We start from the raw sequence: 13,110 nt of genomic DNA, 5'->3' as shown, positions 1-13,110 counted from the left end.
GTGGCCTTTGGGGTGCTTTGCAACATTCACAGTGCTCCTTAAGTCTTTATGGTATTAATCCCCAGATCATTCCCTACTCTCACCCAGCTCATAGTGAGTTTGCTTGCCCCTTCCTTCTCACCTTCTCCAGATTGTCTAACTGAGCTCTAAGATTCCCCTACAGGCTGGAACCACCATCCTGCTTCAAGTTTTCACATACGCTAAGCCATATCCCCAGTGTTTATTTTTTAGACCTATTGTAATGTTTATCCTTCTTAAATGTCATCTTGTATTGAAAAGCAATCTTCTAAGTAATTATTTGATTTCAGGAAGGCTGAAACTACAGCAATGTATTTAGAAAATAAAAACACAGTATAATGAGGATGATGCCTGCAACCATAGCTATTCTCAAAGGCAAATCTACAAAAATATTACAAAATAATCCTGAAGAAGACAAAAGGAAGGTAGAAAATACTAGAATTATATAGATCAAGAGAATTATTATTTGGCTCAACTGAAAATTAAATATTTGGCAAATACAGTGATGATAAAGGGAAAAGAAGGCAAAATTTGGGATATTATATAATTGACAATGTTTTATTTTAAGAGAATATTATACATTTTTTGAAATAAATAAATGAAAATATAAATTAAATAGAATTTTTTGGGAAAAATATGTTAGAAGGATTGGAGGGAGAGAAGAGCACAAGGCACTGGTGATGGATCACAGGTGCTGTGGCGGTGGGAGAACTATGGTGACGACACCTGAGGGGAAGAATCAAATATTGTACAAAAATGAACAATGAAGTAAGAAAAAGAAAAAATACTTAAAATGAAAAAAAGAAGGAATGGACTTGCTCTCACAGTAGAGAAATAGACAACGACAAAGGAGTCAGTTGTGGTAGATATCAAAAAATTACCATTGTAAAAGACTCAAGGACTGGTTTTACTGAAAGCTGTAAACTTTCAAGAAACAGCTAATTGTCATATTACTCAAATTTTTCTAGAACACTGTGAAAAGGTAAAATATTATCTAATTTTCTGTTTTAAGTTAAAACTACCATAATGCAAAATATACCAAAATGTGATATATAAATGCAAATATATTTCAAGATCACCTGTCAATATAGAGCCTCTCAGATTTCTAATTAAAATACCAGCAAGCTAAATTCAAAAATGCCTTAATAGAATCATCTTCTACAATCAAAAAAACTTGGAAAGGGTAACATGTTCTATTGGTGGAAATGTAGGAACATTTGGAAAATAGTAAACTTCATAATTCCTCTATTCAAAAGTATCCACAGTTAACTGAGCACACTTAATCCTTGGGCAACATGGTGGTTTGGGATACCAACCTCAAAGCAGCTGAAAATTCGAGCATAACTTGTGACTCCTCGAAACTTGACTACAGTCTTCTGGTATCCAAGGGATACCAAATCCAAGGGATTTCAGAACTCCCAGGGATGTCAAAATGCACAGAGGTTTAAGTCCCTTAGAGTTAGTTGACTTTCTGTATCTACAGGTTGCTCTTACAAAGAATCAAACAACCAACACCTTCACTTGGTTGAATTGTGAAAGCAGAACCACAGATAGAAAAAATAATCCACAAGTGAATGGTCCCGAGCAGTTCATGTTGTTCAGGTCACCTGCACATCTTTTCAATGTTTTTCTCTTCCCTGTGTGTGTGTATTTTTTTGTCTTTATGTAATTATGACCATGTTGCTTTATAACTAGCAGATTGTCAGGAAAAGACCATGCGTGTGGATTAGGTTAGATTAGGTCTTCCATTATTTGACAAAAAGTACAGAAACATAGCTGGGGCAAAGGTGTCCTCACAGGTCTCAGGGGTCCCCAGGTACAAGCAGGGTGCTAAAAATCTCAGTCCTCTTATGATTGGGCCCCACTAATGGGTCAAGACAAGTTATACACTCCCTGTGCTTCATAATCCCAAGAATCAGGTATTTATAGACATTGGGCTCCTCCGATTCTCAAGAAAAACCCAGTCAGCAAAACCCCATCCTCTTCCCAGGAAGAAGCAAAGTCAACTCTTGGATGCTCCTGATCAATTTCTCTGCCCTCAGATAACTGGCATCCTAGAAAGACTCATTTCTTCACACATACACTGTGAGAATCTTTTGTGACAGTAAATATTCTAATATGCTAATAATGACTACATAATACTGAAAAGTGTTCCCTCCTAAAAGTCAATCTTATTTATTTTACTAATTCCCTATTCTTGGGCATTTTGGTTATTTACAAGCCCTTTTATTTCAAATAACATAAGAGCATATATCCCTAAAAATATGTATTTTTAAACATCCCTGTTTATAGGGTAAATTTGTATCTCATTTATTTACTATGTGAGTGTATGCATGTGTGCACTTACCTTTGAAAAAAAATTATTTGTGCATACAAGAACTGGGGTGTAGGCCAGAGGTGCAGGGAGTAAGAGGATTCACCAGAGACAGAGTGGGGAGCAGAACAGGCAGATTGGCTGAAATACACTGCTGAGGGGAGCAGAGGGCAAGACAGATGTCTGCTGTGCCATGTTGGTAGCTCCCTAGCCAGGATAGAAATCATGCTGCAGTGGCTGGTGATAGCGCTGAGACTCAACCCCTATGCCACCAGGATGGTGCTGTGAATTCCTCTTTTAAATGGACCCATCTGGGCCTCCCCGGTGGCACAGTGGTTGAGCGCTGGGCTGCGAAGCTGCCTGCAGCCTCTGTGGCACTGGTTCAATCCCCCGCCACCAGCAAGGGTCCCACATGGAACGCAGACCTCTCCTGCCACACCCGCTGCTCCCCTCAGCAGTGTACTTTGTCAGTCTGCCTGTTCTGCTCCCCGCTCTGACTCTGCTGAATTCTTTCACCCTCCCGCACTTCTGACTGTACTCAGTGCTTATATAAATAAATAAATTAATCTTTTAAAAAAATGGACCCATCTGAGGGATTCAAAGTGTGTGTTAATAGGACATTGACTAAGGGCCTCAAACTACTGCTTGCCAGGCCTCATCTGACTTACAGATATTGCTAAAACTTTTTCAAATTAGTTACTAGCATTTTCAAATCAGGAGTTTTGATATAGACATCAGGTTTGGGAGCTTCCTCTGAAAAATCAAAGGGTTTTTAACACTGTGCTCTCATTTCCATGTGACACAAATATGCAGTGTGGGGAAATAGTACTAACCCACATGGACATCCAGTTTGATGCTTTCCCCACTAGATAGCCAAGGGTCCACTGCCACTTATGATCACTCTTTAGGCATTTGTTTTTATTATACCTGGATACTTCATTTGTGTGTCCTACTTGCCCAGTCCCTGTAGATGTCAATTTTCAACCTATAATGTAGATGATAGCTTTCTAAAGTTACGTTTTATGAACTCCTAGGCAGCCCCAAGGCAACATTTAACCACAAACAAACAAACAAACAACCATTCATATATATGTAAACCTCTCGTGGGCTATTTCATAGTATAATAAAATACACTGACTTACTGTATCACATTATTTCTTTTTTATTCATTCAATCAATATTTATTGATAATCTATGCCAAGTCCTCTGCTAGCTCTGAGGATATAAGGATAAATGAGATAATTCCTGTCCTTAATATGGTAAAGTCTATAGTAGAGAAATGAGGAGTGTGCTGGAGTATAGAGTAGCTCAGGGGAGGAAACATCAATCTTGCCTGGGGAAATTAGGAAAACTGAACAAAATAGGGTAGCATTGCAGCTCAGTCCTGGAGATCGGGTAGGAGGTAATCAGAAGAGGAAAAATAGAACTTTCTGGCACAGGAAATGGCATGTACAACGGCCCCCAGCTATAAACCAACACAAGTTTTCTAAATAATGAGAAATTTACTGCTATTATGGTTGAGGTTTAGGGATGAACTCTCGGAGGTGAAGCTGGAGATCTTATGGAGACCAGACCATGAAAAGCTTCAAAAGCCATGTTTATAGAATCATTCCTGGAGGTATAGTAAAATTCAGTCCTGTGAGTTTTATTTTTTGGAATATAAGTCCAGTAACAGGGAACCTCCTGGTACCAGCTTTTACCATTTTTCAATTCTCTTAATGTTGTTATAGTTTTAGATCAATTAATATCAATAAAGGTGCTGTCGGTATAAGAATACAGAGAATGGAAATCTAGTTTTTGTTGAGCTCCTACAGAGTACTGAGTGAGAAGCAACTGGAGCACTATCATCATTGGGTCAGGGCCAACAGAGTACCCCCCACCTCCACACTGCCAACCAGGCAAGGAGGCCCCTCCTCATCACTTGTTAGTTGAAAGCTGGTGGAGAACTTTGGATATTTATCTCTCCAGGCCCAACAATATGGTTGCCAGGCAGAAACACCTTTGACTGTGAGGTCCAGGATTTGTCATTTAGATTCCAGATCTTTTCTTTTGCAGTCTGAATTCAAACTCAACAGAGCCAGCTTCATGAAGGAATGTGATGTGTCACTACAACCAAAGGAAAGGACTCCTACAACAAGCTGACCTTTTAGAATAAACCTGGACTCTCTCCAAGATGTATTTGGTCTTGACGACTTACAAAATCAGTAAAACATTTCATGAAATCAAAATGCAAAAAGTAAATAAACACTCCAAGAGGGCTCTGTGCTTAATTAATAGCAGATGAAATTTAGAGGGCAAATAAGAAAATAATTCTCTGAAAGGAAGAAGTATTAAAATTGAAAGGACATAAGAGGAGCTGAACTCCACTTAAATATGTTTTATTGGAAAATAGATTACAATAATTTTGAAGGCTAACTCCTTTATTTTTAACTCACTAACTCAATGAGGGATTTTTTTTTCTATTGATCTTATTTTCAGTGATCAAATGCGAACACACCAACCACTGTGCTAAGTTTGGTGACATAAAGTAACATTTTCATGTCAGAAAACTCACCGGCACCTTCTTCCTAAAAGGGCTGATAAAGATATATTCTCTGAGAGCAATCCTAGAAATTGTCCAAGGCTCTGGTGTCATGTCATCCAGTCATTTTTATCATTTCAGGAAAGAGTTAATTTTTAAGTTAATTTCCTTAAGTATCCTTGGTATGCAGACATGACAACCAGTTACCACACTAAAATTTTCAGCTTACAATTTTAAATCCATGAAGAACCTACAGTCTTCTTTCCAGATCTTTCTGTTATCTTTTTCCATCTTGACTCTGTGACTCTAAAAACCCTTCCTGGCTTCACGAAACCTTTTCTTAGTACTATTCCTGCACTGATGACTTTCCTCAGCTTTATTCTGCCACTCTCACTGCAGCTGCCCCAACAGACAAAACAACTGCATGAACTCGTAGCAAGAACTATCATTATGTTGAGGCCTGAATGACCAACCCTTCCCCAAAGACTAGTTAATGGAGTAAACTTCATTGAGAGAGGTGTAGTCATCCCCATGCCTCAACTAGGGCCCCCAGAACCCTTCCAGGTAAGCCTGCTTCCATTCTCTGCACAGATGGTCTCTGGAGATATATTCTCCATGAGGACCATTGGAACACGAATGTATTCAACCCTGACCCTAGAGGCATCATCAGCCCTTTCCAGCATACCATGAATAAAAACCTGAAACTCTTGGTTCTCTGAACTGTTTTAAAAACAAATAATGGTTACGCCAATAAACCTGTCATTTTAAGTCAATTTCCTGATTTAAAGAAGAGAAACATAAAAGTAGAAGCCTTTTCTGCCCATCTAATTCAGATCTGAGATTCTGTCTGCTTGGGCTAGGGTATCTCATTATTCTACAGCCACTGTCATAAAAGGAAGGCAGCATGGTAACTGTTTAATGGACATTTTCACAGAAATTAAAGTGCTGCTTTTTCAGGAGACAGCCAGTCACTTTGTAGTTCAGACCCCAGGGAGCTCTGTGCATTGCTGCTCCTGCTGCCCCATGACACCCAGGTACACCAAGCACCGTCACCTTCTTTGTTGCTTGAGTTCAAGCAGATAGAATGCACTGCTTGGTGATCAAAACCTTTGACCATCATACAAAACCAATCAAAATGTTCTTTATTCATCTTGATTTCCCAGTCTTCAGCGATCATCCTTCCAGAATGTGGCAGAGACACACCTCTTTCCTCTACCATGTGTTCTTTTGCTTTGGGCAATTTTTTTTTTGTTTGGGGTTTTTCTCTCATTGTTTAGGGGCCTACTGGCTAACATGGACCCCAGGAGGTCATGCTTGGTCAGAGTCTTTATTATTATTATTATTATTATTATTATGACTCTATAGAGGTTTCAACTTATACAACAGGAAAGGTGGATTTTAGTTTGTAAGAAAGGAAACAAATAGTACAGCCCTTTGACTAGCAACTTTCCCTCCCCTGCCTCTGTCTAACGATCCAGGATTCCTCACTCAACACCAGACACAAATGGTAGGCTGGAAAAGAAATTGCTGCATCTCAGGCAAGGCATAAACGTGCAGATGTTTCTGATGTTAGAAAATTTTTTCAGATAATAGGTATGGACCGTGTCATTGATGGAAGAAATAAAAACCACTAAACCACTAGGGAAGGTTATGTTCAAACTCCACTTTCCCCTAACCTGCAGTTCAAAACAGTTTTTTTTTTTTTGCTTTCAGATAGATCCTGCAAGATAGTTTCTTGTCTTGTCATCCTTCTAAGAGAAGCAAGGCTCCTATGAGTACTAACCCCCCTCCTTACCCCTACCCTGAGGATTTATGAGAATCTGTCCTTGGGCAAAGCATTTTTCAAAGATTTAAGGGGTGGGTGAAAAGGGTCCATTACCTTGTCCAGGCTGCTTTGCACTTGAAGCCATAAACCCTGACAGTTTCCCCCTGGCCTTCTCCACTGTTCAGTCTTATTGAAGCAGTGGTCACAGTTGGAAGGGGCAAGCAGTTATTTGCTAACTCAACATGAAAAAAGCGATCACTGAATTTTCTGGGTTTAGAATTTGAACTCAAAAGAACAGATTCATATGTGTTTCAATGCAATTAATAAGGACTTTGAAGATGTTGAATATTATGTGAGTACTGAAACTTTCTTTTTGGCTCAAACACTCTGGGTGGTTATGTGCTATTTGAATTTTGTGGTTAATTAATTACCATTAGAAAGCATCAGTTTTTCCTGTTGTCTGTATGTGTATGACTTTCTGGCAAATTTCAGCATGTAATATGAACATCAAGTATAAATTTGAAATACTGTTGCTAAAAGCCCACTAAACTGGGGTTGAATTTTAAAGTCTGGAATACATAAAAACATGTAAGTGATGGATCTTCAGTTCTTTAAGAAAGGGCTCAGTGGAAAGTGACTTGTTTATACAGCACACCAGCTCTGGTAAAGACTATAGCACTCTATGGGCCAGGAGAGGAGGGAAGCAGGATTTTGACAGCCTCTGGAACCTTCTAGTAGGCCATGGAAGCACAGAACAGAACAGCCCCCTTCCTAAAATAAAGCAGACATTGTCATTGTTTGCAAAACATTTCAAGTATTTTTGGATTTCCTTGCATTTTTGTAGCTGATTGGATTCGGGAATGCATTTGAAAAGCCATTCCCAGAAGCAGCAGCAAAATAGAAAGAGTCACTCTAAAATTATGCCACTGTCCCTTCTAAAATGACCACACAAATAACTAGAGCCTTCCTTTCAAGGGGCGCCAGCCTTCATTCCCAATTTTATTTATGTATATAATTTTTAACCCTTAGGCTGCCTGTGACTATGTTGATTGGTCTTTGAGTTCCAGGTGATGGCTGGCAGAGGCCTCCTCTTCCCTTTGGGTGAATGACAGCTCACTGGGTGGTGTATTTGTGTTTGCTCACTTGCCTTTCCTTCCCTTTCCTTCCTGGGGGCCTCCCTGGCTGGCAGCGCTGTGGTCCAGCAGGCCAATTGCCGATCCTCTGTGCCTTCCAGCAAGGGCAGCAGCAGCGGCAGCAGCAGCAGCGGCAGCAGCTCCTCCAGTGACTCGGAAAGCAGTTCAGGATCGGACTCCGAGACAGAGAGCAGTTCTAGTGAGAATGAGGGCAGCAAGCCACCCCACTACTCCAGCCCCGAGGTAAGACTGCTCACCCGGATCCCCTCTCCTGCCTGCTTTTTTGGGGAGTACTGTCAATCCCTGTAGTGTGCTTGTCACTCCTCTTGCCTCCCCCAATCTCAATGCCTTAATGGGAGGACTGACCTAAGAGTCCTGACCAGTAGCCCACCACCCCTTGGCAGCCCATCTGGGTTTGTTTGGGTTCATCATTGTCCCCCGTGGTGTTCCCTCCACACTTTTCCTAACTACAGATGTTCTTTGAAATACAGAAACTTCATCTTTCATTGTCCAGAAATCTCTCCTTCACTTCCAGAAATTTCCAATATGCTGTAAATATCACTGACTGGAAATACCTATGGATGGCCAAGGCAGTCACCACACAGGGCAGCTCACCACCTGGAAGTGCAGCTACCATTTATCACTGGGAAAGGAGTTTTATGGATTAGACATGGTTAGAATCTACCTTTTCACAGTTTGTCATGGATTAGAAGAACAAGGACTATAAATATTAATAAAAACCTTCTTAACTGTGTTTTCTTTGTGAAAATACAAAAAGAAAAATTAGCACTAACCTACAAATAATAATGAAAGTTTTATAGCTATGAGTACCTATGAGGAAAATTTAGGTGTCTCATATGAAAACATTGTAAGTCCCAATAAACACCATTGCAATTTCTATTTTAAAGGGAGCAAGGGAAAATTAAATAGTACTTCAGAGCATGGCGATTCTTGAGAAAGGGTTAAGAGCAGATTTCTCATATCTGTGGATCTGTGTAGGATAGATTTTATTTTATAAAAAAAATAAAATTGTTTTCTTCTTGAATGTATAATCATTTGACATTACTAAGAATCATAGGATTTAATTTTATACCTACATCCCTTTGTACCATTTTGGGGCCCAAAATTTCTAAGTAGGTTCTAAATGAAACCAAACCCACTTATGTAAACCAGGGAGGTGAGGGGGGAGCACCATTGAGAGAGCACAGCCCCCAGTGGTTACATTAACCTATAGTTTTTATGGATTAATGTTGCTAAGGGCTTTCTCACCTTTTGTACTGTCCCTTAGAACATCATCACACCTGAAAGCAGTTCTGTCTTTGTCTCAAGTTCATAGAGTGGCTCTTCAATTCCCACAGGTTTTTCCCCTTCCAGGCTCCTCTAAGGAAGCTGAAGCTTTTCTCAGAAACACTGAGAAATCCAAGGAAGTTTTATTTCCTCACAATTCTCATTTCTTCTTCAGTATCTCTCTGCTCTGTACCAAGATTTCTTTGTTCATCCTAAAATAAGCCAGCTCTCCTGATATTTTCTGTCCTCTCCATATCTATATCAACCTGCATGTATGTATACATATGCATATGTTTATGTATCACCCTATAGAAGATGAAAGCCCTTAGCAACATTAATCTATAAAAACTATAGGTTAATGGAACTTTGACTTTTTCCAGGAACTAAATTATTTCATTCGTTCATTCACTCATTTAGTGTACCACAAATATTTATTGAGCACCTGCAACAGACATAGTGCATGGCACTGGCCTATGGCAATTATCTGACAGAAATGGTCACTGTCTTCATAGAGCAGACAGTCTAATGGGAATAATTTGAAACAAAAAAATATATAGAAGTAAAATACAAGAGAGGAGTTCGATAGGCTTCTTCAAAGCCAGCTTTATGCTATAGTTTGTTGAGAAACTAAAGAGTATTTAGTTATAGGAAATAATGGGGTTCCTTGGTCATCTACAGTGCCAAGGGGAATTGTGGAGATAGATGATAATAAGGCGTTAGTATCTGTGACAACACCCCTGTCCTGGCCCTTCTTTGTCACTTTAAAGGTTAAATTCATATAAGTTGAGTTTTCTTTTCATGTTGAAATGTGAATCCTGTCGCTCCTGAATGAGCTAGGCTTGAATTCTAGCCTAAGTATAGTTATAAAGTGCTTTAAGCAAATTCTTTCTAAATGTCACTGAGATAATTACAAAGACATGAACCCCTCGGTGATGAAAGGAAGCTCTTGTCATTTCTTCCAGCAGCTATCAGAGGCCCCTAGGTAAGGAGAGAGAACACAAGTCTTCTAAAGCAGATCTAAAAGTTTCAGATGCTTGAGGCCACATAAAGTTTTCAATTCCATGCTTCTCTATGCAGAGGGAACACAGAAGTAGCAAGTGAAGTGTCAGCCATACTGTGTGTTTGCCCTTTTTGCTGGAAAGGAATGTATTCATTGGAATAAAAGTAAGGTTTCTTTTACTACTTCCCCCGCCCCAAGATTAATACAAAGACACTCTCTTTAGAAATGAGTTTGCAGAATGAAAATGACTGGGAAGTAGCATCATACTACTAACCTTCCACTAACGGTGACACTATTTCACTCTGAGCCGGCCAGGTCACCTTACAGAAACCAGAAACACTTGTCTCCCTGAATCCCATAGTACAATGGGACTCTTTATGGCTACAAACTTCATACTCCACCACCCAGACCAGTTCTGCTTTGCTTTGAAGCAAGATGTTGCTAACCTGCCCTTCCCCATACAAGCAACATCCTAATGGGGGCAGATGAAAAGTCTCTCATGGTGTGCCAAGGCCCCCACATTTTCCCCCTCAACATGCCAACCCTAGAAATCTACTGGGCTCTCCTGAACTGTCCAGTATGGCTGTGTCATTTCCCACACATCTCTGATCATGGAAACCTTTCTTCCTGGAATATATGAACTAAAAGCACATCTTGGAGAATGCTGCTTTAGAATATCATGAAAATCAGCAGAAGCGCCATACTAGTTACTCGTTGATTCAACAATAGGCATCTATGGGGTGAGTGGCAGTGGGGGCTATAGGGAATATAGATGCAGTGAGACTAAAGTACGCGGTGGAGAGCTTGTGCATGAATCCAAAGGAAGATTAATCAGGTAGATCTGTGACTGAAAATATAAAGCAGCAGCAAACCAACAAAAACTTTGGGTAGAAACCCCAGTGGACAGCTCAGAAGTGGACCATAACCAGCAGCATGCCACTGGACAAGAGTCCCAAACCCTGAGTTCGCCCTCCTCTACTGCTCCTTAACTCTTTACCACTTGCATGTCCTTGGCCACAACCAACTCATCCCCAAAATGGTTGATATTCCTGCCCTGCCTTGTAGGTGAGTTTGTTTTAAGGAATAAATGATAGAATTCGAGGGACCGCTCATTATGAGTTCTATTAGTAACAGTCATAGCTATCTGCATTCCTAACCTATTATAGATACTGCAAGGCATGCAAAAGAAACAGATGGGGCCCCAGCCTGCAAGAAGTGTTTAGCTTTGTTGAAGACACAAGACTTATCCATGTGAAACAAATACAGACATCAAAAGGTTATGCAGTTGAAAACAGTAGAGAACAGCAGGTGCTGTTTGGAGAGCTAGTGATGTTTTCAAAAAGCAGGTCTAATTCTATCATTTTAGGTTGAAGACCAGCACTTCTCAGAGGAATGAGGTCCTCCATCCAGGCAGTGACACCAGAGGGTAATGGGAGATTAGGCAAAGCAGCAGTGGAGAAAATCTGGTCCTTAAACCTAGACAAATAGAGGTTTAGTCTCACTGGTGCCTGGTAGCTCTACAGCTTTGGAGGAATCACTTAACCTCCCCAAGCCTCTTCTTCAAATTCAGGGTGATAGTATTTCTTATCTGCATGGATTAAATTAGACGATATATATAAATTGGGCTGTGTATTGTAGGTGTTCCAGCAAGAAATGATGATTGTAAGATGATGGATACCTTTGAACACCAGCCTGAGGAATTTGGATTTTGTTTGAGAGGCACTAGGAGGTCATTCTATATCCTTGAGAACAGGACTGTGATTTAGTGATGTGTTGAAAATGGTACTTCAGACTGATTTCTTCAGTGTGAAGTACAGAGGGAAATAAATGACCCTAAAATACATGAGGTATTGGGCCCATACTGAACTTATTAAATTCATAGTTAACACTCCACTAGGAAATTTTAGTGCAGATCTCCCTGTGTGCAGCTGTGCTTTGGTTGCAGACAGATGGCTGCGTTCTCATATGGGGGGTGCAAACTGTGGAAGGTTCAGGATGGTGGAGAAGAGGGAGAACTAGAGTACATGTGGTGGTGTGCTCAGCCATAGATGCCTGTGCCCTCTCCAAAATATGTCCCTCTTCTGCAAGAATTCCCTTCAACATCCATTCATACTTACTAAACTCCATTTGTCCAGGGAAGTGAGGAGGGATCATCAACATAGTAAGAGAAAGAGAGGCCGGGAAGAGCAACATCAGAAGCTATCAATTGTCTGCCACCAAATTTGCTTTTCAGCCAGTCTCAGATAGTGAACTAGTCTCAGGCAAGGTGAGAGCTTCCCCTTTGGCAAAGAAGCTTTTCTGTGGCCCGCTGTCCCGCTTGCCCTGTTGCAGGCACCTAACCTTGCAGTATGTACAGGAGTACTCTGAAGCTCTCATTTGTTCCCTTTCTCTGGAGAAGTCAAAATAAAGCCAGGTCAGAATTTATTTTTTTTTTCTGGACATTAAATATTTAATCAAAATATATTCCATAGAAGAATTTTAGGAACAACTCAGAGGTATGAAAAAGATAATGTTGTTTAGTTCTTCTGTATATTGCTCTGGAGCCCTCGTCCTGTTGGTGGCATGAAAACAAACAAAGCAAAAAGTTAAATGGTAATTCCCTCTCAGGTACATGAGGGTTTGTTCTCCCAACCTATGTCCCAAGGTGAAGCCTCTCTACCCTCCAGGAAGGGCCTCAGACTCTCATACTGGCCTCCACTGAAATGACTCTAGTCCCTTCTAGTCATTGGAGGTAGCCAGTCTCAGGGAATACTGAGTTGGTATTCCCTGAAGAATGGTTGTTCTCATCTTTTTGGGGGGTACCAGCAGAATGTCTGTGGTTTCTGCCATAGCGCTCACACCTGATTTCCACATTCTGTGGCCTCTTCATCTTGGGTCCAGTCACCCCTAGTCCCTTAGAGGCTTCCATCTCCCCGAACTCTGCCCTATATGCCTCCAGACCCAGCCTGAAGCACTGCTCCCTCTTCATTCCCCTCAGATCCTTGTTGCATGTGGTTGTGACCCAAGTTCTGCTCTTAATGTACCTCACTGTTAAAACACAAATCTTTGTACATACAAGTAATCTTTGGAAAT

General features: G+C 40.6%; 1 protein-coding gene across 1 annotated transcript in view; it reads left to right on the top strand.

Moving 5' to 3' along the window:
- Positions 1-13,110, top strand: part of AFF3 (ALF transcription elongation factor 3) — a 479,720-nt gene that overhangs the window by 425,094 nt on the left and 41,516 nt on the right. The window contains exon 12 of the mRNA XM_054701906.1: positions 7,808-7,994. Within this exon, the coding sequence (XP_054557881.1) occupies positions 7,808-7,994 (187 nt within the window). The remainder of the gene's footprint in view (positions 1-7,807; positions 7,995-13,110) is intronic.

The sequence above is a fragment of the Talpa occidentalis genome, unplaced genomic scaffold, assembly GCF_014898055.3.
Source record: "Talpa occidentalis isolate TD23 unplaced genomic scaffold, MPIMG_talOcc4v2.1 talOcc4.5, whole genome shotgun sequence".
NCBI lineage: Eukaryota > Metazoa > Chordata > Mammalia > Eulipotyphla > Talpidae > Talpa > Talpa occidentalis.
The sequence above is the reverse complement of the archived record's forward strand: the minus strand, read 5'-3'. Positions and strand labels throughout refer to the sequence as shown.